The following is a 24,155-nucleotide window of genomic DNA, read 5'->3' as shown; positions in this document are numbered from 1 at the left end:
TTATGGGCGGTTGTGACAAGATCGGAAGGGAGTGGGGGAAGCATGCATCGATTGAATGCGATATGGTGGACAACTCAACATGCAGGACAAGGCAAAAACTGGTGTTCACACAAAAAAGAACAAAACACGGATGAAAATACATGAAAATTTTAATAACGTTAAATTTGTCAACCAAAAACGAAGTGCAGAAAAAAGAAAAAATATCTAGAACATGTTTTAACACGAATAGGACACGTTCACATGGAAAAAATAAAAAAATAAAACCTAAAATTATAATAAAAAATTAATAACAAAAAATCAAAAAGTCGAAATGAATGTAGCGAGAAGAAAAAATATTTCGGTGGACGATTTGGATAGGACTATCAAGTCAAAACATGGTTCGGATGACAAATGGGATAATTTGCATGGTAAAAAAGAGAAAAACATACTCGAAAATCTTTTAAAATTTTAATTTCAAACAATCCGTAAGGCATAACAAGGGGCAACAAAAATTAGAAATATCTGGGAAATGGTGGTCAATAGGGCTATTAAGTGAGAACATGATTCGGGTGGAAGAAATGAATATTCACATGGAAAAAAAAGGTAAAAACACGTAAGAAAACACAATAAATTTTTAATAACAAAAAATCTAATGGTTGAAAGAGGGGGAGAAAAAAGAAAAAATGTCTAAGGGTACGAACAGCTTGAGGCTATCCAAATACCGAGGAGAATGATTGGAACCCAAATCTTACACGGTTTAGAAATCAATAACAAGGGTGGTTCATAAGGAGTGTGCCAACATACACAATTGATGGTGTATGTGTGCGTCCCAACCCATCTAGCATAGGTGTAAGAAGGAAGGCCAGGGAGCCTTGTAGTGTAGTGCGCCAAATAGAGTGATGTGTGTATAGTGATGGCAAAGGCTCATACCGTGTGTGCATAGGGAAACGAAAATGTACCTGACACCAATTATTGTAGCATCTCTCAATCTTTACCTCTTATATGAAAGGGAAATCAATTTTGCTCAGTTCCCCCCCTTTGTCTCACGCTCTATTGATAGATACAAGAGGGCAACCGAGTTCCTCACACCCATCAATGTAATCCTCACTGCCACTTGTGTATGGGTTGTATGCCTAGTGCATAATTGATGGTATAGTAACGCATCCCGCCCTCTATGCTGGCATACCATGTGAGAACGAAGGCCAGGGAGCCTTATAGTGGCATGCATAGGAACACATCATGCATTATGCATCGAGAGGCCCAACAACCCATGCGTGCAATACTCCATTCACACATCTCACCTCTCTGTTGATATTAAAGGCCAAAGACTACTTACTCACCCCAACCTTTGTCTCACACTTGTCTAATAAATACAGAGAAGGCAACCCATACTCACATCCCCATCCTATTAGGATGAAAACTCACATCACTTGAGAGATTGTCAATGAAAATCATCTTCGTTTGGTTGATGACATTTAGTAGAGTCGGCTGATGAAGAGGTATACCCAAGGAGGTAACCAATAGAGCTAGTACTTTGATTGCAAGTGAGAGATATCATCTGGCTATAGGAGTCAATACACTGATGGAGTTATAGGATACAATGCACCAAGGGAGGGGGCTTCGGAACTGCATCCTAGAAAGTTTGACTAATGATTCAACCGATCTGTATTGTGGGGTGTTACCACCTTTTCCACAGTCAACTTCCTATCCAAGGGTGTTTGCCACCTTCTCTTGGAATGAGGCCTATTATGACATGGAATTTCTTCATTTTCTCCCATAATAGTTTTTTTTTTCTTTTTTTCTCTTTTTTTTCCCTACTCCCAAGGGTATTTTTCACATTTTTTTAAAGAATAGGTCGGTATAATAGAGACCAAAATCCTTTTCTTCCATGATTGATATTTTTTTTAATTTATTTTTTTTAATTCCAAGAGGAGAATGACAAGAATACCATGCATCAAAACCATCCTCGCCACCTCTACTGGATGAGCCGAGAAGGGAGCAAAGTAGGGGTGGGAGGTGGCTATGAGGGGCTAGAAGAATGAGGCCACCTCGTCAAGATGAACATGATAGCTATCAATAGCAGCATGAGAAGGATTACAATGCAACACCCAATAGGAAAAGGGTCGATTGACTATGATTGTCAAGATCCTCACAGAGGGAAATACTTCTTGAGGTGATAGCCATTAATCAGAAATGGATCATTAGAAGCATTGATGGCAGCCTACACTTGAACAGAGCCCTTAGGGTTAACAATAAGTACCTTATTTAGGAGCCCTTCCAATGCTATTGTAATTTTCTTGAGAACTTTCCAAATTGTAAATAGGCTAGGACTAGGTCACCTTCCTTGTATTCCTTATGCTTGATGAAACTTTCAAGACAGGCCTTTCATCAAGCCTAAGTAGCTTCCATACATTGTAGGGCCATCCTATGAGTATCGTCAGACATTCCAAGTATAGAAGACGGCACTGTAGGGACTCATCATCACCTAGGCATTCTTTGATAGCCACTCGTAGAGAAGGAAATTCCAACTCTATAGGAAAAATAGAGTATGTACCATACACCAGTTGGAAGGGTGCCTATCTTGTAGGAGCCTTATAAGAGGTTCTACATGCCCAGAGAGCCTCTCTTAGTCAATTGTCCCAATCGCGATGATGTGCAACAATTGTCCTCGTCAAGATCAAGCAAAGGATACGATTGGTGACTTCGACTTAGCTGTTGGCTCTAGGATAGTAAGGTGTGGACATCCAATGGCGGATCTTGTGATACATCTCTGTCAGCTCCTCCATAATCTTGTTGAGAAAGTGGGTGCCTCTATCACTAACTAGCCCTAAAGGACTGCCAAAGCAAGTGATAATATTCTCGTATAGAAACATAGTCATGTTGTTGCTATCATCCTGTTTCAAGCTTTGGCTTCACACCACTTCGTCACATAGTTTATACTATAGATCAAAATGTATTTGTTCTATTTCCTTCTAGTTGGTGGATCGATGGTGCCAATGAAGTCAATGCCCCACTTCTCAAACAACTTTAGGGGAAGGATGGGTTGTAGTGGCATAGTGCTAGTTTTGGTAGGCTTTCCCATCTATTGCTAAGTATCACAACGTTTGTAGTAATCGTAGACATCTTTGTGTAATGCAAGCCACCAATATCCTACAAAGTAGAGCCTTTCTAGCAGTTGCTCTCCTACAAAGTGTCCTCCATAGAGCTCATTATGACATGCTTTTAGAAATATCTCGATCTTGTCTCCTATAACACATCTTTGTAACACTTCATCTTTACCCTTCTTATAGAGTGCACCCTGTAACAGGGTGTAGGGAGTTGATTCCAATATAAGCTTCTTCTTCTCATGGCTAGAGATACCAAGAGGATACTGTTGAGTGGCCAAAAGGTTGGCTATGTCTACATACCATGGGGTTACAATTTTAACCAAAAGAGGAAAGCATCAAGAAGGTCCGGATCATCTTGCTCCTCTTTGTTGCTCTGAGGGATTTGCGACAAATGATCAACCCACAGGACATGGGAGCGACTAGGTTCGATAACCACTTCAAAGTCAAAATCCTAGAATAGAAGGAGCAACCACATCATTTGGCCTTTCACACCTACCCTATTCATCAAGAAGGACAGTGCCTCATGGGTCCACATAGAATTTTAAATGCATCGACAGTAGGTAGTGTCAGAATTTCTCCAAGCCAAACACCATTGTGAGGCATTCGAGTTTCGTCACTATGTAATTTCTTTCTCTATCAGTTACTTTTTGGCTTGCATAGCATATAGGTTCATCTAACTTTGAGTAGCCTTTTTGACATAAGACCATACCTAACCCTTTGATAGATGTATCAATGTATACATGGAAGTTCTTTGTCCAATGAGGAGGTTGCAAGATGGGGTGCTTCAATCAGACACTACAAAGTGTTGAATGCTTCATCATGATCATAGTAGTCCATGTAAACCTACATCTTTTCTCAAGAGCTTATGCAAGGGGGCTGCCTTTTGGGCAAACTGCACAATGAACCTTCTGTAATATCCCACATGGCCAAGAAATCCCCTCAACTATTTGAGGTTGGTTGGCACTGTTAAAGTTGCAATCTTCTCAATCTTGGCAGGATCTATTGCTATCCCTTGTGCACAGGCAATGTGGCCCAGAGAAACTCCTAAAGACACTCCAAAGATGCATTTGTCAGGATTGAGAGAGATCCCATACTCTCAACATTTGTCAAAGCATCGCTCCTAATGTCCCCAATGCTCATGGATTAGGCTACAAACACAAAAGTCATCCAGGTATACTTCAATGAAATCATGCAGATGATTTTGAAACACGGCCATCATCACTCTTTGAAAGGTAGCAAGGGTGTTACAAAGCCCAAAGAGCATTACTATGTAAGCATAGGTTTCCCATTCTATTGTGAGGGTCATTTTGGATTGATCTTCTTCTACTATTTGGACTTGGTTATATCCATTGAAACAGTCTAGTGGGGAGTAGCTCGTGGCATGCCACTGTGTCCAATAGTTGGTTTGTAAAAGGGATAGGAAAATGATCCTTCTTAGTCTTGGAATTCAAATTTTGGAAGTCCAATATATTCACAGCTTCCCATTCTTCTTGGCTACTACCACGATGGGCTAAACCCATTGACTATTGCTACTGGATAGGTAAACTCAGCTTCAAGGAGCTTCAACGATTCGTCTTTCACTAGGGCTGAGTAATTTGGATTCATGTATCTCTGTCTTTGTGTTGCAAGTTTGGCATTAGGTTCAAGGTCGATGTGATATTGACGTACTGTGGGGTGAATCCCCTTTAGATCTTTATAGGACTATGCAAATACATCCAAGTTCTCTTTTGGAAGGTCATGCATGATTGACAACTCCTCTCTCTAGTAGGCTAATACCCACCTTCAGATGAGGTTCAGTACCGTCTATATCCACTAAAGTTAATTTCTTTTTACCTTCCACTTTGCAGATGGTTCTGCGGACTACTTTTGGGTATAGATCTAATTCCTTCAAGGGAGTGGCCTCCTTGTCTGAGGCTCCACTGGAAGCAACTTCTTCTTTCCATGGAGACTCTACTAACCCTTTGGAATGTTGAAATGGTACCATGGCTATTTCAAATTTTATGGGAGGGATACTTATCTCTTGACTCAAAGATTCATCTTCTAAGGATGCCTCTAGGAATGTCACACAATAAGAACCATCAAAGTTCTGCTTGGGCTGCTGAATTGGTGGTTGTTGGCAAGGTGCATCTTCCTCGTTCTTTCCTGAGAAGGGGAGATTAGCAATAAGAGCCACTATTAAAGGAAGGATTATTTTTCTTAATCCATTTCTTATGTATATTTTTTCTATTATGTGATTCATTTACTAGTCATTCTATCCACCAACAGCATGGAATCTTCAGCTTTTCTATAGCCTCTGGAACTTCCTTCTCATTTATATACTCTTCAGGTTGGATAGATTCTTCCAATTCACTTTCATAATCTTCTTCTGCACTATTATCATTATTCTCTTGAGACTCTGTCTCTATCTCTATAAGGGCTCTGTAGGAGAAGAATAGATTCTCTATGTTGTCTCTATCTCTAAAGTCCTTTGCCTAGATTTAGGGTTCACTTGAACCAATCCGTCCGTGCTCTTGCTTCAAAAATCCATGGCCTTTCCAAAAGTAGAGGGTATAAAGTCCCATAGGAATTTGGTTTTACCACCAAATAGGTCAACCAATAGTCTCGTCCTGCCAAGGTTATCTTCACATATGGGAGAATTCCTAAAGGCTTAATTATGCTCTGGTCTGCGCAATATCTTGCATGCCTAGATCCTTCATTGTCACATCTATCATTATGTTCATTAATGAGCCTTCATCAATTAATGTGTTTGCAATAAAGCAACCTTCAATCCAAACACCAATCTTTGGAGTACCACGATCCAAGAATGCATTAGCCATGTCCACTTGTTTCACAGGCTATGGGGCTTTATTGGACATAGGGATAGTTGTAAGAGTAATTCTTAGGCTGCATCTTCTTGTCAGTATGCTTTCAAATGTTAGGTTTAGTTTAAAGGTATCTAGGTCTTTGACCAAGTCATATTCTTTGATAGGATCCATGGGCTTCTCTAATTGGCTAGGGAATGGGGCAACACCCACATTTTTCTTTTCTTTTTCCTCCAACAATGACAACATCTACACTTCTTCTATCACTAAGGGTAGTTTTGCATCCTCTATCTCTTGGACCTCTGGTTCTGTCTCTATATCCTTCTATACTATTGGACTGCTCTATATTGTATCATTCTATACTATACTATTATGTTTCTCTTTTGGAATATTGAACTTTACTATTTTGACAAAGGGAATGTTCTCTTTTGGAATTGTGCATCCTCTTTTCTTGGCACGTGTTATTGCGCCAACTTCCAATTCCACCAAGTTGGAGGCAGGTTCTTGGGTGTTCTGTTGGTCATCAATGGTGTTGGCTTTCACAGGAGCTGGACTGAGACAATATTTTGCAATGTGGCCTTCTCCTTTGCATTGATTTCATAAGGGTTTGTAGTCCATGGACCTTCTAGGATTTGGGCAATTCGGTGAGATATGTCCCTTTTTTCCACATTTGTAACACTCCACTTCTAATCTCTTGTCACCGCTAGATTGTTGTCCTCTGTAACTTTGAGAGGAAAACCTCATTGGACAGAAGTTAGGACCAAACTCTCTAGGCTTTTGTTTGATACCTTGGGTGGCTATCTTGGATTCCAACGAGTTGAATCTTGCTTCTTTGTTTTTCTTCCTTCTTTCATGCATCTCCTTCAGAGAGCTTATATCCTCTGTATGGTTCTTCCTTAAACAGTACAAATAAAAGGCTTCGGGGATAGTTGGTTTTTGGATACATTTAGTGGCCAAATATCCTGCATGATGGCACTTTCCACACCATGTATTACATCGCACCACATCTCTTCCACCTCCTATGGGACTAGATATATTGGCAATATTCACCTTCAGTGTCTGCAATTGTTCTATAATCACATCCATTAGCTCTTTCTTGATGTTGGCAACTAAATTGGAAAAATAGTCCTTCAAATTTTCTACTCTTGGAGTACTTGTAGTAGGACTTTGTGAAGTCTCTGTAATCACTACATATACTAGTTGGGTTGATCCAGAGGGTCCTCTATTCTAAATTTGATTTAGAGGTCCTATTGAGGCTGGTGGTGGTTAGTTCCAATTGGTAGGGTTCCACTATTGTTGAGTCACCATTGGGGGGGTTGTTTAAGGCCACTATTGTTATGGTTGAACCATCATTTGAGATACTATTGTCTGTAGCTACTACTGTGGATTCGGTGCAGTGTACTACTATGACACTTTTTGCATCTGAGGATAGGGGTAGGAAATAGTCTATGGGATTGCATTTGGTGGGTATACCACTCCTTGCATGGAAGAAGGTAAGACTCCTCTTCCTGAGGTCATTGACAACCTTGCTTCAGCTTCATCATACAGTCTTGCACCTTTCACTACAGCTTGTAGGATTACTAGTCTTCTCAATTCCACAAACTTACGAACTCCTACTTATAGGCCTCTAAGAAAAACTCTCTTCTGGATGCCTTCATCTAAGTGATGGGTGTGGTCCATTTCTTCACTATGGATTCCATTCTAGAGCCATATGCTTCCACCTGTTCACCAGAGGACTAACTCATGAACTCCTCTCGTATCCGCTCTTCAAAACCTTCATGCCTGAATTTAGTGAGAAAAGCCTCATCCTATGTGCCAAAAGTTCCTGTTGCTTATCTCTCATACCACTAAAATGCCACGTCTTTGAAAGTGGTAGGGAATATCACCAACTGATGCTCAAGGGTTCTAGTGCTATTGGCTACACACACTACCATGAACTTAGCTACATGAATATCAAGGTTCATTGTACTCTCCCTTAAAGATAGGCAATGGGACTACATTCGTTGGCCTATCATCAATATTTTTAAGATGGATCTGTCTAAGAAGGGGACCTTGACTCACCATAGGGACTTCTATAAAGAGTGCCGCAAGGGCATCACAAAGGAGATTTTTACTCTGTCAATTTGTTCTCAACTTTGATTTTTGCATTCTCTCTTCTCACATACCTCTATATTCATTCTATTGCTTGCCTCTTGATGCCATTATTCATCAAAAAAAGTTAGCTCTACCTAGTTTGTCTATACTCAATAGAACAGAACCAAAAGGTCTTAAGTCTCTAGAGGACTCTCTTGCTAACATTTCTTCTACTTCCTTCTTCTCAACATCTCTAAGTTCAGCTTACATTCCACTGTAAAGGAGAAGATATTCAGTTCTAAAGGTTTCAAAACTCATTCTTTTGAGGATTGTCATAGTTCCATTGTCTTGATAATACCAACTTTGGAGATTTTCAATAGCATAGGTTGTAAAGAACACATTGTCTACTAACTTCTAGTGGGTTGCCAATTGGTGCAGCAAGCATCCCACGTATCTTGTTATTGCACATCCACGAACAAATTCCAACTCTTTTCATTCTTGTTCTTGTGAACTTCAATTGACCTTGTCTCTTGAAGCTTCTTCACAATCTCCCACTTGATAATGTCTAGAAATTCTTCAATGAAGGCCAAATCTCCCATGGATGGTCATTCTCTTTGTTTCTGCTTCACTTTTCAAATTTGTGGAAAACAATTGGGTATTATGATACAACTTTCTATAACTTCAAAAGACAGTGGGATTAGTTTGTCACATAGAGCCCGTATCAAGATAGTAGCATGCTTATGCCATTGCGGGATGCACTTCTTGTAGAAAGTGGCTTTATCAATGAAGATATCCAATTCTTCAATAGTTTCATGGATTCTTCAATCTTCCATTTCTTTTTTTCCTTTTTGACAATGCCACTTCTTCAATTTTCAGCCTTTGTTGGTGCTTATTGATGGCAGTTTCGCCCCACTATGTACCAAAAATATGGAGCCTCAAGAGAGACGCCAATGAAATGGAGATCTTACTACAAGAAATTCTATCTTGTCACACCAACAAGCACGTTCTTCATAATTTAATCAACCACAAAAAGAAAAACATTACCAATCTTCTGAAATCTTCACACAGTATCATATAACAATGCTCCCACAAATTTATCACAACCGAACTTCAACACATTCTTCATAGAAACCATCAAAAGAACTATGATGACATGGAAGAAATATCAACTTTGAATGGAAATCATCACATAGTATTCATATTTCATCATCTTCATAGTCTTCATATAGTCTCTCTCATGTAAATACAATGTTTCTCATTTAAAAACCTCTCTCTCTCTCTCTCTCTCTCTCTCTCTCTCTCTCTCTCTCTCTCTCTCTCTCTCTCTCTCTCTCTCTCTCTCTCTCTCTCTCTCTCTCTCATATACTCTCTCTCAATAGTACATTGGAATAATGAAGAATAAAAATCCATAATCTCTCTTTGGTTGTGGATACCCCTCCCAAGAGGTATGTCTGATATGAAGAGTCACTAGAGCCACTACAATGTCATTTCATAGCTCAACAAAGTCACAGTCACTTGAGTCTTTACTTGAGTCTTCAACATCTACTTCTTCTGCTTCTTTGAGATATTTTGAACTTGTATTCATCTCTTTTCAAGACTAGAAAACTTTCTCAACTATATATTCATCCCACATGACACTTACAGAGGTATACAGAACATAAACAAAACAAAGGCAGAGACTCTACAATACCATACATAAGAGTATCAAAAAGCATCCAGCTAAACTAAAACCATTCAAAACCATCAAGAATCATCCAATAAGCTTCCAAAAACCTCAAACTTTATCAATCATCATTTCAACCTCTCATATCCAAAACTCTCTCAGAAACTTATAAACCAATCAATCATCATTCAAATCATACAAAAATCACCCAAAAATCCCAAAAAAAACAGCCAAATACATAGTCATATCAACCCTTAACATCTCCCCCTCCATTTCACCTCAAATACTTAACTTTCAACCTTGTTTCTTTTTTAACAATAGCCTTGAAAGTTTTGAAGTGCTCATATAAAACACTATTTTTCTTCATGAAATATACCTATAGCTTTCTTGAATAATCATCAATAAACATGACAAAATATTTACTACTACCAATTATATGTTTTGTGTAAGCCCCCAAACATTTGTATGCACAACATCAAGTATATTTCTACTCACATCTCTATCATGCAAAAAATATTGTCTTGCATACCTACCAAATTGACATGCTTCACATATTTTATGAAATTTTACAATTGTAAAAGTAGGAAACCCTATAACCAACCTTTTGGACTCCATTGATTTTAGTCTTCCCACATTTACATATCCAATACATTTGTGATATATTTCAATGTCTACAACCACACCTTTTCCTTTAGAATACATAGCAACATTTATAGAAGAAATTTTAGCATCTAAAGTGAACATGCGGCCAACTCTATTTCCTTTTGTGACCAACATATACTTATCATTAAAATCTTTTACAAAATAATATTTTACATTGAATCGAACCTACAACCCTTGCTCTACCATCTAACTAATTGACACTAAATTCTTTGTGATGGATGGCACATATAATACATCTGATAGATTTTTTGTGTGACTATCATGCAAGGATAAGAAAACCTTTCCAATATGTGAAATTGGATAGCATAAATCATCACTTGTCTATACATAACCTAGATTTTGTAAATCTTGCATCTCTCCAAACTATTCAGCATGATTGGTCATATGATTAGATGCACCTAAATCAACATATCATACATCATCATGTGTCCCCTTTCTTGTAACAACATTCATCAAATACTACATAACAAACAAACACTCATTTTTATCTTCATTCTATTATGAAGACTATGCATAATTTTCTTACTGCAATTTAGTACTACAGATATCATTCGTCTTAGCATAGCAATGGGCTACAATAACACCTATTTTGCCACAATAATGGCAAATAATACTAGAATTGCCAAAATCTCTAATCTACTATCCACCTCTTCCTCTAGAGCTCCCCCTATCTCTAAAGTTTCCACAACCTCCTAAAAACTACATTTCATCGAGCTATTGATTCAACATGTTTTATTGGTTATCACCAATATATCCCATACCACGATCTCTTGAAGAGGATCTGGCACATCCCCTTCTTGAACTTGGATAAAAGCATGGACATGTTTATCCCTTCTTTCATATGATTCACCCTACATGTTGATCTCTTCAGTGATCATGAGAGAGACCAACTCATCAAAAACTGAAAATGACTTTCACACATACACAGAAGTAACAAAGAATTTCTAAGCCTTCTCATTAAAGTAGATGAAACCAAGTTATCATCATTAGATATTGCATCAATAGCTGCTAAGGCATCTACAATATTTCTCACTTTCAAAACATACACATTTATAGACATCTTCCCTTTCTTCAAGGTATTCAACTCTTACTTGAGTTGAATATCATGTGCTTTTTTATTTACTAAAAATATGTTCTCAAAAATTATGCAAGTTGTAAGTGAAGTTTTTGTATTTCTGATATATCCCAATATAGTCTTGTCAATGACTGCAAATAGCCAATGCATGACCTTTTTGTCTTTTGTATTCCATTCTTTCCATGCCTTTAATTCTTTTGCAGTCGTAGGGTCACTCAACTCTAGCTCCTTTTCTTCACCTAAAGCAAACTCAAAGAGACCTTTTCCAATAAGGAAGTTTGTCACATGAACTTTCACAATGGATAGTTATTCTTGTTTAGCTTCTCAATGATGGGGTTTTCACTGTTCTTTGTCATTATCAATAAGGTCACAGGGTCAATCACGCTTAAAGGGTAGGCTTCAAATCCCTAAGGTCACAGGGTCAATCACGCTATGTGTAGATAGTGGGAGCTGTACAACAGCAAACAGTGCATTTTAGACAGCGAGTTGGAAAATTTGAAATGTAGAGATGTTAAGTGGTCAATATCATGAAATGATGTAACAAGAATTTGTGACTGTGTCAAGAAAAAACTCCTCAAAGTAAATCTGGAAAAAAAATTACTTGGATGGAGAGTTCCAAGAGCTCCAAGATAGGTAGGTAGTACTACTAGCTATGGCAGTCAAGAGAGGTAGAGTGAAGATAGAGTGAGGAGATGAAGACTTATGTTGAAGCTGAGTTGGTTGGATTGAGGTTGTGAAGAGTTGGAAGAGTAGTGTGTTCTAAACCGAGCTCACCATGGCTCTGATACCATGATGAGAAACATAAATCCTTGAGCAAGGTTTAGCTATGGAGGATGGAAGTCAATGTGACAAGAAGCATAATGATTGAGACTAGACACACTAACTATTACTCCGATGAATTAGGTTCCAAAGATAGATTAGCTTGGACTCATAAACACAATCTTGAGTGGACATGGACAAGAATGAAAGTACAAAGTACAAAGTACAATTGTATATATTCAAATGATAGTCAAGTACATTGCTTTATAGTTCCATAATGATAGCACTTGTGCCTATGGGATATAGGCAACTTCTCCTAGGTTGTTGCATGTCCCTTGCCCTACTACTCCATACAAAGAGATTGTCTTAGGGGTGTAATTGTACAAATCTCAACAATGGGATGACCCTCGAAGAATGTGTTACAAGCAAGAAGCCCAATGTGTCACAGTTGAAAGTGTTTGGTTGTATTACATATGTTCATGTGTCAAATGAGCTATGAATGAAGCTTGATCCAAAGACTAAAAAATGTATTTTTATTGGATACTCTTTAGAGTAGAAAGAGTATCATTGTTATAACCATGTCGTGGGTTAGTTCAAAGTGAGCAGCAGGGATGTTACTTTTTATTATATGAGCAGCTGATATGCATCTAGTGATGATACATTGGATGATATTGATGATCATGATAGTTATGTGTAGAACAAAAAGCAAGAATCACGGAGTCTTAGTGGATCTAAAATATCATCTAGCACTACATCTACAGTTAGCCCTTGGTTTGACCCCCCCCCCCCTCACACATCTTCAAGTGGATCTACAAGTGTTGCAAGTAAAGACAAAGGAAAGAAGAAGATGTTGGATGGTAATGATGCATCTACTAGTCATTTGGGATTTGATGGAGATTCTAGTGGTTCAAAGAGATTGTTAACTTCAACAATCCCATTGTTACTATCACCTGAAATAATCAAGTCATCCACATAAATGACTATGATGACCAAGCTTGCATCTCCCTTTCTCACATAAAGTGAGTAATCAACATCATAAACATAAAAACCAATGTTAACAAAATACTCTCTAATCTTGTCAGACCATGCTCTAGGTGCTTGCTTTAGTCCTCCATAGAGAGCTTTCTTTAACATGCACACATATATGGGATGCTCTAAATCCTCATGACCCATTGGCTTCCATATACACCTCTTCTTGCAATTCACTATACAAGAAGGAATTCTTGACATCCATTTGCTACAAATTCTAACCTTGGGCTACTACCAAAGCAATCACATATCTAATAGTTGCCATCTAGCAACTAGGTTGAATGTCTCTTCATAATCTATGTTATATGTTTGAGCATAGCCTTATACTTGCTAACCAAACCATCTACATTATGCTTGATTTTGTAAATCCACTTACAACCAATAGCTTTCTTACCCTTAGGCAAGGGTACCAAATCCCAAGTCTTATTGGATTCTAATGCAACCATCTCCTCATCCATTGCTACATTCCAATGAGCATAATCAATAGCATCCTCAAAACAAGTGGGCTCAATATCCTCAACTACCTTTACCATATAGGCACATATAGGCATAATGGTGAGTTGCATAACCTTCAAAACCAAATCTTTTAACAAAAACCACATATTCAAGAATTTGAAAATTTTCATAAAGTTTGGGAATTCCCAATGTGATTAATATTTGGACACATGGTCAAATATTATCCCCTTACTTAAATGTGAAATTTTCCCTAGGTACTATATAAGTAATCCTCCTTAGTCCCCCACTCTTAAATATGGGGTTAAGATTTAGTCACTTGGTAAAATATTTACTCCTTATTTGAAAGTGGAACTTAGGAGATTCCCAAATTCTCTAATACGGTATTCAAGGTATCTAACCCTCCTAGACCTATGTACCAATAGATCAATTAAGGGAGCCTTTACCTTACCATGTGCTCTCTGTACACCTAGTGTCTTGATTGAAGGAATACCAAGTTCATCATCCTTGGTCTTGCTATGGATGGCGTGAATCTGTTTGAACTCCACTCGACCTCTTACAATGTGTGACTGGTAGCCTTTGTAAACTACAACATTGCACCATGCCTTTCTACGAAGAAAGGGCACTTGATCCTTAGCTTACTTGTACCTGCATTCTATAAATTCAAGAATATGAATGTCTATCTTTGTCCATTGGTTGACGAGCTTAAGATGTTGTGGGAGGAGGGGATTATTGTGAAAGACATGAGCAAGCATATTGAGAGAGAGTTTGTTAATATGTGAGCCATTCTTATGTGGACCATACATGAATTTTTGAGTTTTAGGGAGTGCTCAAGTAAATGAGCTTTAGTCCTCTTTTCTTTCTCTAACATTGTACATTAATGTTTGTGTTGACTAGATAAAGATGTTGTGGTAGGCCTCGTCACCTCATGTTACTATGAGTGTCCATTGTGTAGACTAAAGTTGGACTCCTAAATGTCATAGACAATGAAGAATATGGTTAATCAAGGGCATGTCACATTCTTATCGAAGAGCCATGATTTAAGAGAAGGATTCCTTGGATGACCCCCTGCACAGAAGAATACCCAAAGCTAGTATGAATAGAAGATCACTTTCAAGCAAAATGAAATCGTTCTTAGTTTTCTACAAGTTGCCATATTGGACCCATTTATAGACCAACCACCTACTACTAAATCCCATGCACATTTTCAAGAATGTTGGTAGCTTGTTGTGGGACCATACCACAAGAAAGAGAGACAGTTTAGCGATAAGGATGGATTTGAAGAAGATAAGTAACATGGAGACATATTGGCCACAGGCAAAAGCTCTGATGGCCCTATGCATCTATCTCATGTCTTTGGATCCTATCCACTAAAGAGGAGTACATGGTGATGCAACTTATCTGGACTATTAATGCACTGACAGATATGACGTATTTTCTCGTGTCCATATTTTCTATAGATGGCCAACTAATAAGACTAAAATCATAAGGTTGGCACAAGATATGCCAGGATTGTTTCGACCTTAACAGTGGCTAACTAGATTAAGTACTACCCATATTTCTATTTTGCATCGATGTATACTATGCAATGCATTAAATTTCTGGCAATTCATACTACCAATCACAATCGCATGTTGTCTTACTCCAAAGATACATTTATAAGTGGTCGAACTTAGTGCAATGGATCACATAGAAGGAGATAAGGATGTCCTCAATTGAATCTGCAACGCAAGGAGTAGTCGAGATAGTCTATCTCTTTGAGAAGTATTTACACACAAGCATGCTCACAATATAGACTCACCTCCTAGTACATCTTGTGGGACAAAGTGGAGATTGCAAAACCAGTCTATACCCGATGGATGTTCTTTTTTTAGTACTTCATGAAAACTTTGAAAGGCTTTATGCACCAACAATGGGCCCAAAGTGCAGCATGGCTAAAGGTTAGCTAATGTTGAAGGCATTGGTATATATTTTGAAGTGGCTATTGATAATGGATTCAAATAATAAGATGTTGTGGATGCTGAAGAATGATGATAGATCAACATGAAATATGATAGTTAGAAATGGGATAGAGAAGACAACGGATGGAGCCATGGAGAAGAAAGTGAATCATTTTTTATGTTGCACTATGCATCTATGGAGAAGTGGCTAAGTAGGTATGATCATACCAAAAGGAAACGAGAGAGCGCAATCAAAATTTTAGCATAATATATGTTAGTGGCATGCTTGATATCCCAAGGGCATGGAATTGCCAAAGTTCATGCATATGAGGTGGTTGCATGATGCCTCGACAACAACTTCACGCCAAGGGAAGGGAGTCTGTAGGCAAGAGTAAGAGTCCTAAGGGGATGCATTCCAAAGGTAAATACGTGCTTTCGTTGTTATTGTATCTAGCAACTATATGCAACGACTAAACTAAGCATTTCAATGTATAGTAAGTCTACAATGTGGCATGGTTGTGTGGGTGACATTTTTTAGTAGAGTGCATTGACAAATTGTACCTCGACAACGAATTATGATGTCATGGTGAGGTTTGAGCAAGAGAGTCGACTGGGAGCCATCTATCCGAATATTATAGTGAGAGTATTTTGGCAACCTAAAAAGTGTTATTTCAATAGATCATCGTAGCTTTTCCATGATTATATTTGATGTACATTGGTTTAAAGTAGTGTTGGAAGGAGCAAGGGCAACCATTCCATCCTAATTCTTGGAGGTAGATTCCAAGAAAATATGAAATGATTTTTGTGACAAGTTTTTTTTATCGGGTCATTGTAAGCAAGTGTATAGCCTTGTTTTAAAATTTTACCACTTCGTGAAAAAGTCACAAATGTTTTTTTACTTTGTTGCATGTTCTTAATTGATTTCAAATAGGTGATCTTTTACCCTAACCCACAACAACATTGTATGTAATATCTTGTGCCTGCAACATCTCAAACGGCTTGAGTGTATGATGAAAACAATGTCCCTAGTATGGAGGTGGAGAGTATGCAAGTAGAGGAGTCGATGTTGTAGTGGAGGATGAGGAGGGCTTGCGATATGTGGAGGAGACAAGCACATGCAATCCAGGGGAGGAGACACGATTACAAGAATTATTTGAGAGTGAAGCAGACTCTTCTTTCTATGGGGACCTCTATATAGACCTTCTAGTGTATGGCAAGCTATGCTAAGAGCTTTTCGTGGAGTGGTAGGATCGATTGTATTTACATCCACTTGTCGAATTCATCAACTATTCACTTATGTTGGTACTTTTTTATATGTTTTTTTAACTTATGTACTTATTCACAAATATATGTTATCGTGCTTCACTTTTACCCTTATATTGAATATGCTAAATGATCGATTTTTGGTTGTGTAGGTCACTATAGACAATCCAGAGAGCAAGATGAGCCAAAATTACATAGATGAGGAGTCAAGACATCTTCACACATATGTCTCCAGATCAAACGGGGCACTTCAAGAACATAACAGACCAAGAATTGTCTTGATCGGTGTTTGGGTGTTCTATGCATTCTACCTAAACTCAAATGGTGACAAGTTATAGCAATCACTTGGATTCATGGAGCACACATCCCTTCCTTTTTTGGCCCTTCGCACTATACACTCTTTCCTTTGATTCTATGTATCTTCCTTTAGATACATTTCTCAGTTGTTGTATGCAAGTTGCATTTTAGTGATATTTATGGATAGTTTTTCATGTTTTGGTTCCTCCTACCTATCATTATATGTAGTTTTATGGAATGTCATCCTGATATTGTACTTCTTGGGAAATTCACTTAATGGACTCCTTCCTAGCAAATCATGATGTATGTGTTTTGGATAATAGTTGTAAAAAAATCTCTACAAAACCATCACTATTTGTGTCACAAAATAAATCTACAACCATCACTATTTGTGTCACAAAATAAGCATGCAACCATCGCTAAGAACCAAGAAGAAAACTTTCACTAGAAATGAAGCTAAAGAAGTAGAGTTTCATGATGCTACACTAGAGATATCCAAAAAAATAAATAGAAGCAAGAGAAGTTGTCCATGCCAAGTAGTATACAAATTGACCAGCTAGCTGAGTAAACAAAAAACTCACGAGAATTACCTGACAAAATAACCTGCATCCCAACAAGCATCTTTATCCTAGAGATCCTCTACTAGGAACTTAGTTTCCATAAGAGCTGGGTAATCAAGGAGAGACAAGGGCTTCAAGTATAGCTAGATGAAAAATGAGTAGCTACTCAAAGCATGCACAACAATGCACACAGCAAATCCTAGAAGTACAAGTATAGCTAAAGGAAATAACCAAGGTAGAAGAAGCAAGGCCAAGGTGACATAGATAGAAGAGCTATAATGGAAATATCTTGAAGTTGGAGTGTCCTTGGAAAAGCTAACAATTTTGGTAGAATAGGAAAAGGCAAAGACTCAGCTTGACAAGATGACTAGCAAAGGCACTAGGGTGATTAAAAGTGACCTTTATAGGGCTTCATGCTATTATATATTGTGCCTTAATAGGGCTAAAAAGAGTGTGGAAGAACAAGTACTAAGAGTGCATGGAGAAAGAAACTCATAAAGAAGATGGCCTCAAATTTAGCAAGTCTATTGCAAGGGGAGAGTCACTACAAAAACTAGATCGCAATATAACAAATATGTCATGTCGTTTGCAACAAGAGCTCTATTCGAATTCAATTACTTGTATCCATGGGATTTACACATGATGTTGAAGTGCTAAAAGCACAACATGGGTTAGCCATCAATTGGTTGTAACGTGACTTCAGTCACCAACTCAAGACACCTAACAACTATCCAAACCTAGCCTTCATCACAAGTTGCCATTACCTACAACTTCTACTAGGATGCCCTAGCTACACTCTTATTTGATGTCAATGTTGGGATCGATTGCGTAAGAATAGCATGACTCCATCTTTGAATATTGTTGCTGCCCTCATATTTTCTTGCTCTATTAGAGGGCATGGTCAACAACAAATTCACCCACTGTACGCACTCATTCTTCAAAGCATTGCCTATAAGAATGCACAAGTCATTGAAGGAATACCTTCTGAGCAAGGCTTGCTTGTCCTAGGAGTATCTTCTGAGCAAGGGTTGCCTACCTAGAAGGTGTGGAAACCTCTTTCTAAAAGGTAAAATCTCACATTTTTCTCAAAGAAAATAAAAGTAAAACAAAAATAAAATTTATAAAAAAAATATAGCAAAAGCTACAACCAAATAGATGCATGCACATTCGCTCTACCTAGGGGTCTTGGATCATCAAGCTTAGGGATACTTAGTGGCTTGACCAACTAATTCCATCTCTAATCCCCTAGCCCTCCTCTCCCACTCCATAAGTTCAAGGCACATCAAAGGTAAGACATCATGGACCTATCACCCTAAACTCCATTACACCAACGACCCCATCATCAACTAGGTCCTCAGGTATTCAACATACACCAAAAGCTTTGCCTCTAGGATTAGACCCATCTCCTAGTTGCACTTACATGAGCACTTCATCAGTGCACTACTAGTTACACACACCCCCAAGGAAAAGTACAACTTCTAGGTAGGTAAACCGAAGATGGAGCTAGAGTATCTTTCAACATCAGTAGCCATCTATCCCTCATTAGTAGCAACCATCCCTATCACATCCTATAAATTCCATATACCCTTATGATTAAGGACTAGAGGAAGGCCCTCGAACCAAATCGAATGAGTATGCCATGGGACTTACACTTGGCTAGCAATAAGGATAAATATTATCCTTCACAAGGAAAACTACCAATGATAAACTAAAGAGAGCAAAAGCAAAAGCAAGCGAGATTGGGAAAGAACGAAGGGTAATAGCAATTTTTTTGGTTTGTGATTAAAATTTATAAGAACTCAATCAATCAATCTAGGCATCGCATATTCATTAGCTGCTCTTGTAAATTTTCTAATTGACTATTGATGGATAAGGATATGCTTATTATTGTAATTATTTAGTGAGAGCCAAGCTCATTTTTGTACAAATTGTATTATCACCCAAGGTTACATTCAAAAGACTAGTTACTAATGTGAAGATTGCCACAGTGTCTATTTCTTTCTACATAAACCGCGCCGACAAAGTGCATGCAAAAGGGAAATGACCTATCACAACATAGTGGAAAAACATACAAGGTGCCCACCAATTTAAGTGGGGAAAACTAATCCACAGTGTGTGAAATTTAAATAGAGAGCTTAATTCTTGTAACTTTAAGACCGTCCACTATTCATCTTGTCTATCCTCATGTACCATTGAGAGAGAGAGAGAGAGAGAGAGAGAGAGAGAGAGAGATGTGTGTGTGTGTGTGTGTGTGTGTGTGTGTGTGCACGAACATGCAAGTGAGTGAGATCAAAAGCTTGAGGGAAGGACTTCGAGAGTGAAACTCATCTCCTCTTCTTAACTCTGTGTGTGTGTGTGTGTGTGTGTGTGTGTGTGTGTGTGCACATGCGTGCGAGTAGAGTGAAGCTCATCTCCTCTTCTTGATTTCCTTCTCTTCCTTCCCTTTAGCCTCTATAGCTTAGAGACAAATTGAGACTGTCTAGGAGTGTGTAAAAAGGAGTGAATGACTAGTTGCTCTCCTCCATACCTTTATTCTTTTCTAACTTTTCCTCTCATTATTGGAGCCATTGTCAATCAAATTAGATGGAAGGGAGTAGAGGAAGCAAATGAGGATACCACATGCATCATGAGACCACCATTGAACCTTCTATGCAATCCAAACTACATGACAAAGATAAGTAGTTCAGTTTACTATACCCTCTTGAGTTACTTGGTTTCCTTGCTTGCATTGGGAGTCCAAGAAAAGAACAAACCTACATTTAAGTGTCTTAAAGACTATGGTCACCAATCACTTTGGAACCCTATTATCTAATGATCTTCAAGCAACATGGGGTGCCAACGAGGATAATGTTTGATAGACACTATGATCACCAATTTAATGCCTTGAACAAAGACCCTAGCCAACTATATGGTTAATACAACCAAGCTTTATGTCGCAGTAACACGCATGACTATGATTCAAAACCAAGCCATCAATATAGGCTAAAACCAATCAATATCGGATGCATGGATTTCCTATCCACTTGCCAGTAAGTTATAGATCAATATGCAAAGTGAGGCCCTCATGTATCCATAATCACTCAATATCTAATATCTAATTTACTACAGGATATCATATGCTCCACCAAGCTAAGCCATACATCATACCTATGTGAGGCCCTTGCATCTACATAATTTGCTTAAAGTCTGAACTGTGCAGTATTCTAGTATCCCCCCTACAAATAACTGGACTAGGTGTAACAATTACAAAATTCACCAACACAGACCTTTGTACCACAAAGGTTCTAATGTAAGTAGCATGAATGAGTACAGCATTCAATCTGGTTTTAGGCAGCTGACAAGTTAAACGATTGGAATCGTGTGATACTACTCACACAAGTACACTGCCCTCACTCCATTGCCATACTGGATAATAACTGTAGTTTGTGAACAGAACAAATGATGTTACATTTGTCATTTCATTTTAAGAGATGAAACTGAATCAGTGCAGTAAATTGTAGAGAAGACTAACTCGTGACACATAACCAGGTCAATCCTAAACCTATATCACTCTTCACCTCAGAAGAATTTAGCCGTCCCTACCTTTTGTTGGTGCACCAAGAGCCCATAGGCATAACAAACAGAACATCGGTCTACTGTTTTGAGTTCCTCAAAAATGGTGCCCACCAGGAAAGACCGAGCTTCTATCTGTTATTTAAGCAAGCAGATTCAAGTGGAACTACTAGCTTGAACACTGTAACAAACAGAACATCGGTCTACTGTTTTGAGTTCCTCAAAAATGGTGCCCACCAGGAAAGACCGAGCTTCTATCTGTTATTTAAGCAAGCAGATTCAAGTGGAACTACTAGCTTGAACACTGCATCAGGCTTGACACAATCTGATGAAGTCTCCTGCAGTTTTGCTTGCATCAGCAAGGGTAGCCCAGTGTTCAATACAATTGTGTACAATCTCTAGTGAATGGTAAGTCACTGAACAGCGTTATTGTGTGGCTTGGCCCCAGTTTCAAAGGAAACCAACACAAAATGCTTACAAGAATAGCAAAGCAATTGCTTAGCGCTCTAAAACCCACAAATTAGTTCACAAATTAATCTTACATAGGAGTGGTTCAAATTTTACCACTCAATTGTCTGGGACTGTTCAAAACCCCCATTTTCCATTTCTCATCTCTTGCAGGTATATGAATTATAACACCAGAGCCTAGCAGTGGAGGTACATATCCCCCAACCTTTGCCTTCCTGTACAACTCATAATCCGAGTCATACTGCTTGTTCTGTTTATCAAGCTTGACCTCCTTTTCCTTAATAGCATCCCCAGCAATAGACTGGTGCAGTTTCTTTAGCATCTCCAAGAGCTGGCTAGGCTCCTTGCCTTCATGCACAAGTTCAAGTGGTCCCTGTGCATGTTCATAGCGAATCAGCTGGAATCCTACCCGATCAGCTGCCTTAACCATTTGTCTGTCACACTGCCTGCCTTTCCACAAGTACAGCCGATTCAATAGATGAATTACAAAAGCTCCTCTTGAATCCAAAGCCTGCAATTGAGGTTTGATTACCATCTTGGGAACCAAATAAAGTGGGTCATGGGCACAGTGAGGAGTGATGCGATAGATGTTAAGAGCATGCCTGTCAGGAGGATTTAAAATTTTACTTTGCCATTGCATCAGCTGAGCTGCAAATCCCATATTGGGACTCACCACATTGCGCTTCAGTTTCACCTCATGGAAAGCATCCTCAAAAGTCTCGTGCTTCCGCCACATAATGTATGCTATAGCCAGAGCAGCAGAGCGTGATACACCTTGACAGCAATGCACAAAAACCCTGCCTCCGGATTGTTCCCTTACGTTCTCAATGTAATCAAACACATCATAAAGAATGCAGCACAGGTCTTCGTTGGGGCTATCATGAAGCCATAATGTTTTGTACTCAAATTCAAGAGGGAAATACTCGGGGCAGACAAACCCTACACAGTTGATGATGTGAGTGATTCGGCAGTTCCGGAGTGTTGCAAGATTCTGGGCCACAGATCTTCCACCTACGAAAAGATAAGATAGGATGCAAGAGCATTCCTTCTCACACTCAGCCATGCGCTCTTTGCGCTGACGAAGCTCAAAATCGCCATCCATGTCCCGGCCACACCTTTCAACCGCTTCCAAATCAAGTCGCATGTCTGTTCCGTTCCTGATTTTGTTGATTAATTTGTTGCGATCTGAAGTACGCTTCTGTGACACAGACAGCGAGTGCAAGGGCGGGAGGCCATCCGGCAGCATGGCATCACTACATGAATCCGAATTCTCGAGCCGTATAACATGCTGTTTACCAGGGTCCGGGGGTTTTCTGGCCGTGGACGCAACAGTGCTAGGGTTTGAGCTGGGAGGCGGAACCGTACCGGAACCACCCCAGGAGGTCGATCTGCGGTGCTGAAGGCGGAGACGGCCAGGCGAATCATCGTGGGAGCCATGGCAAGGTTTATGGCGAGGCCCTACTACTCCTGCTGGCGGGGAAGGTGAGAGAGCAAAAGATGAAGAGCAAAAAGCCGAAGAAGAAGAAGAAGAAGAAGGAGAAGGAGAGGAAGAAGGACAGACCTGTGAGGGTTGCTGGTGGTCACTTCGGCTTGAACTGCGATTACCAGGGGAGTCCTCTTGTGCCATGGCCGGGGCGGCTTGTTACATGTGCGGAAGAAAACCTGTGAGATTGCCGAGGCAATTCGTGAAATTGTGCAGAGGGAAGGACGATGATGGTGACGATGGTGATGGTGATGGTTGATGACTGGGGGGAGGCAGGGCAGGGCAATCTGCGGGTTGTCCCGAGAGAACAGTTCCCAATCCCGGGAAGTTGAGTGCAAGGAATCCTCTTCTCCTCCTCCATTTGTCTAATACCTTCTTCTTGTTGTAGGCGTTCTTGCTCCCTTCATCATTTGACAAGGCCAATATGCCAATTTTGCGGTTTTGCGGTTGAAACCTTAAAGCCTCAATAAGGTCCCTTGCCTAGGGCCCTCAACGTCCTCCAGGGCCGATTCACATGCATCTGCCGCTGCGCCCTGCACTTGAGGCTCTTAGACTAGTTAATTACACATTGCCCCAAATGAACATTGGCATTGCACGAAACAAAGAATCCTCATGTCACTGTTAACATACGATCATGCCTGTGTTTTTACGGTGGCCGACACATGCATGCAAGGAATCACACCCACCCACTCCTCATATCCATGCCCAACTCATAAACAAGACAAGCCTCTTGAACAAAAAGTGTAGCATGCAAGCAACAATGTTTAAACCTCTACCAATCCCCACAAGGCCCACAAATCTGACAAGTGGATCAACCACTTCTTTGTATCTCAAACGAGTGAAGGTGAGGGACTTAGGTAATGCCAATCACATTTTTGGCATATGCATTATGGGGAATAGAGATAAAAAGATACTTTATTTGTCTCAAAAGGAATACACCAAGAGAACAAACCCATGTCAAATTAGTAGAAGGTTGAAATGGCCTAGGTT

General features: G+C 39.3%; 1 protein-coding gene across 1 annotated transcript; it reads right to left on the bottom strand.

Annotated features, from left to right (window-relative positions):
• Positions 1-21,069: 21,069 nt before the first annotated feature.
• Positions 21,070-23,600, bottom strand: LOC148038677 (protein-tyrosine-phosphatase MKP1-like). The gene has a single exon (XM_087674276.1). It carries the CDS (start codon positions 23,307-23,309, stop codon positions 21,768-21,770), a length of 1,542 nt encoding a protein of 513 aa, XP_087530402.1. The 5' UTR covers positions 23,310-23,600; the 3' UTR covers positions 21,070-21,767.
• Positions 23,601-24,155: the final 555 nt, after the last annotated feature.

This window comes from Lygodium microphyllum, chromosome 3, assembly GCF_053477565.2.
Source record: "Lygodium microphyllum isolate KBCC chromosome 3, Lygodium_microphyllum_v1.1.10, whole genome shotgun sequence".
In the NCBI taxonomy this organism is placed as follows: domain Eukaryota; kingdom Viridiplantae; phylum Streptophyta; class Polypodiopsida; order Schizaeales; family Lygodiaceae; genus Lygodium; species Lygodium microphyllum.
The sequence above is the reverse complement of the archived record's forward strand: the minus strand, read 5'-3'. Positions and strand labels throughout refer to the sequence as shown.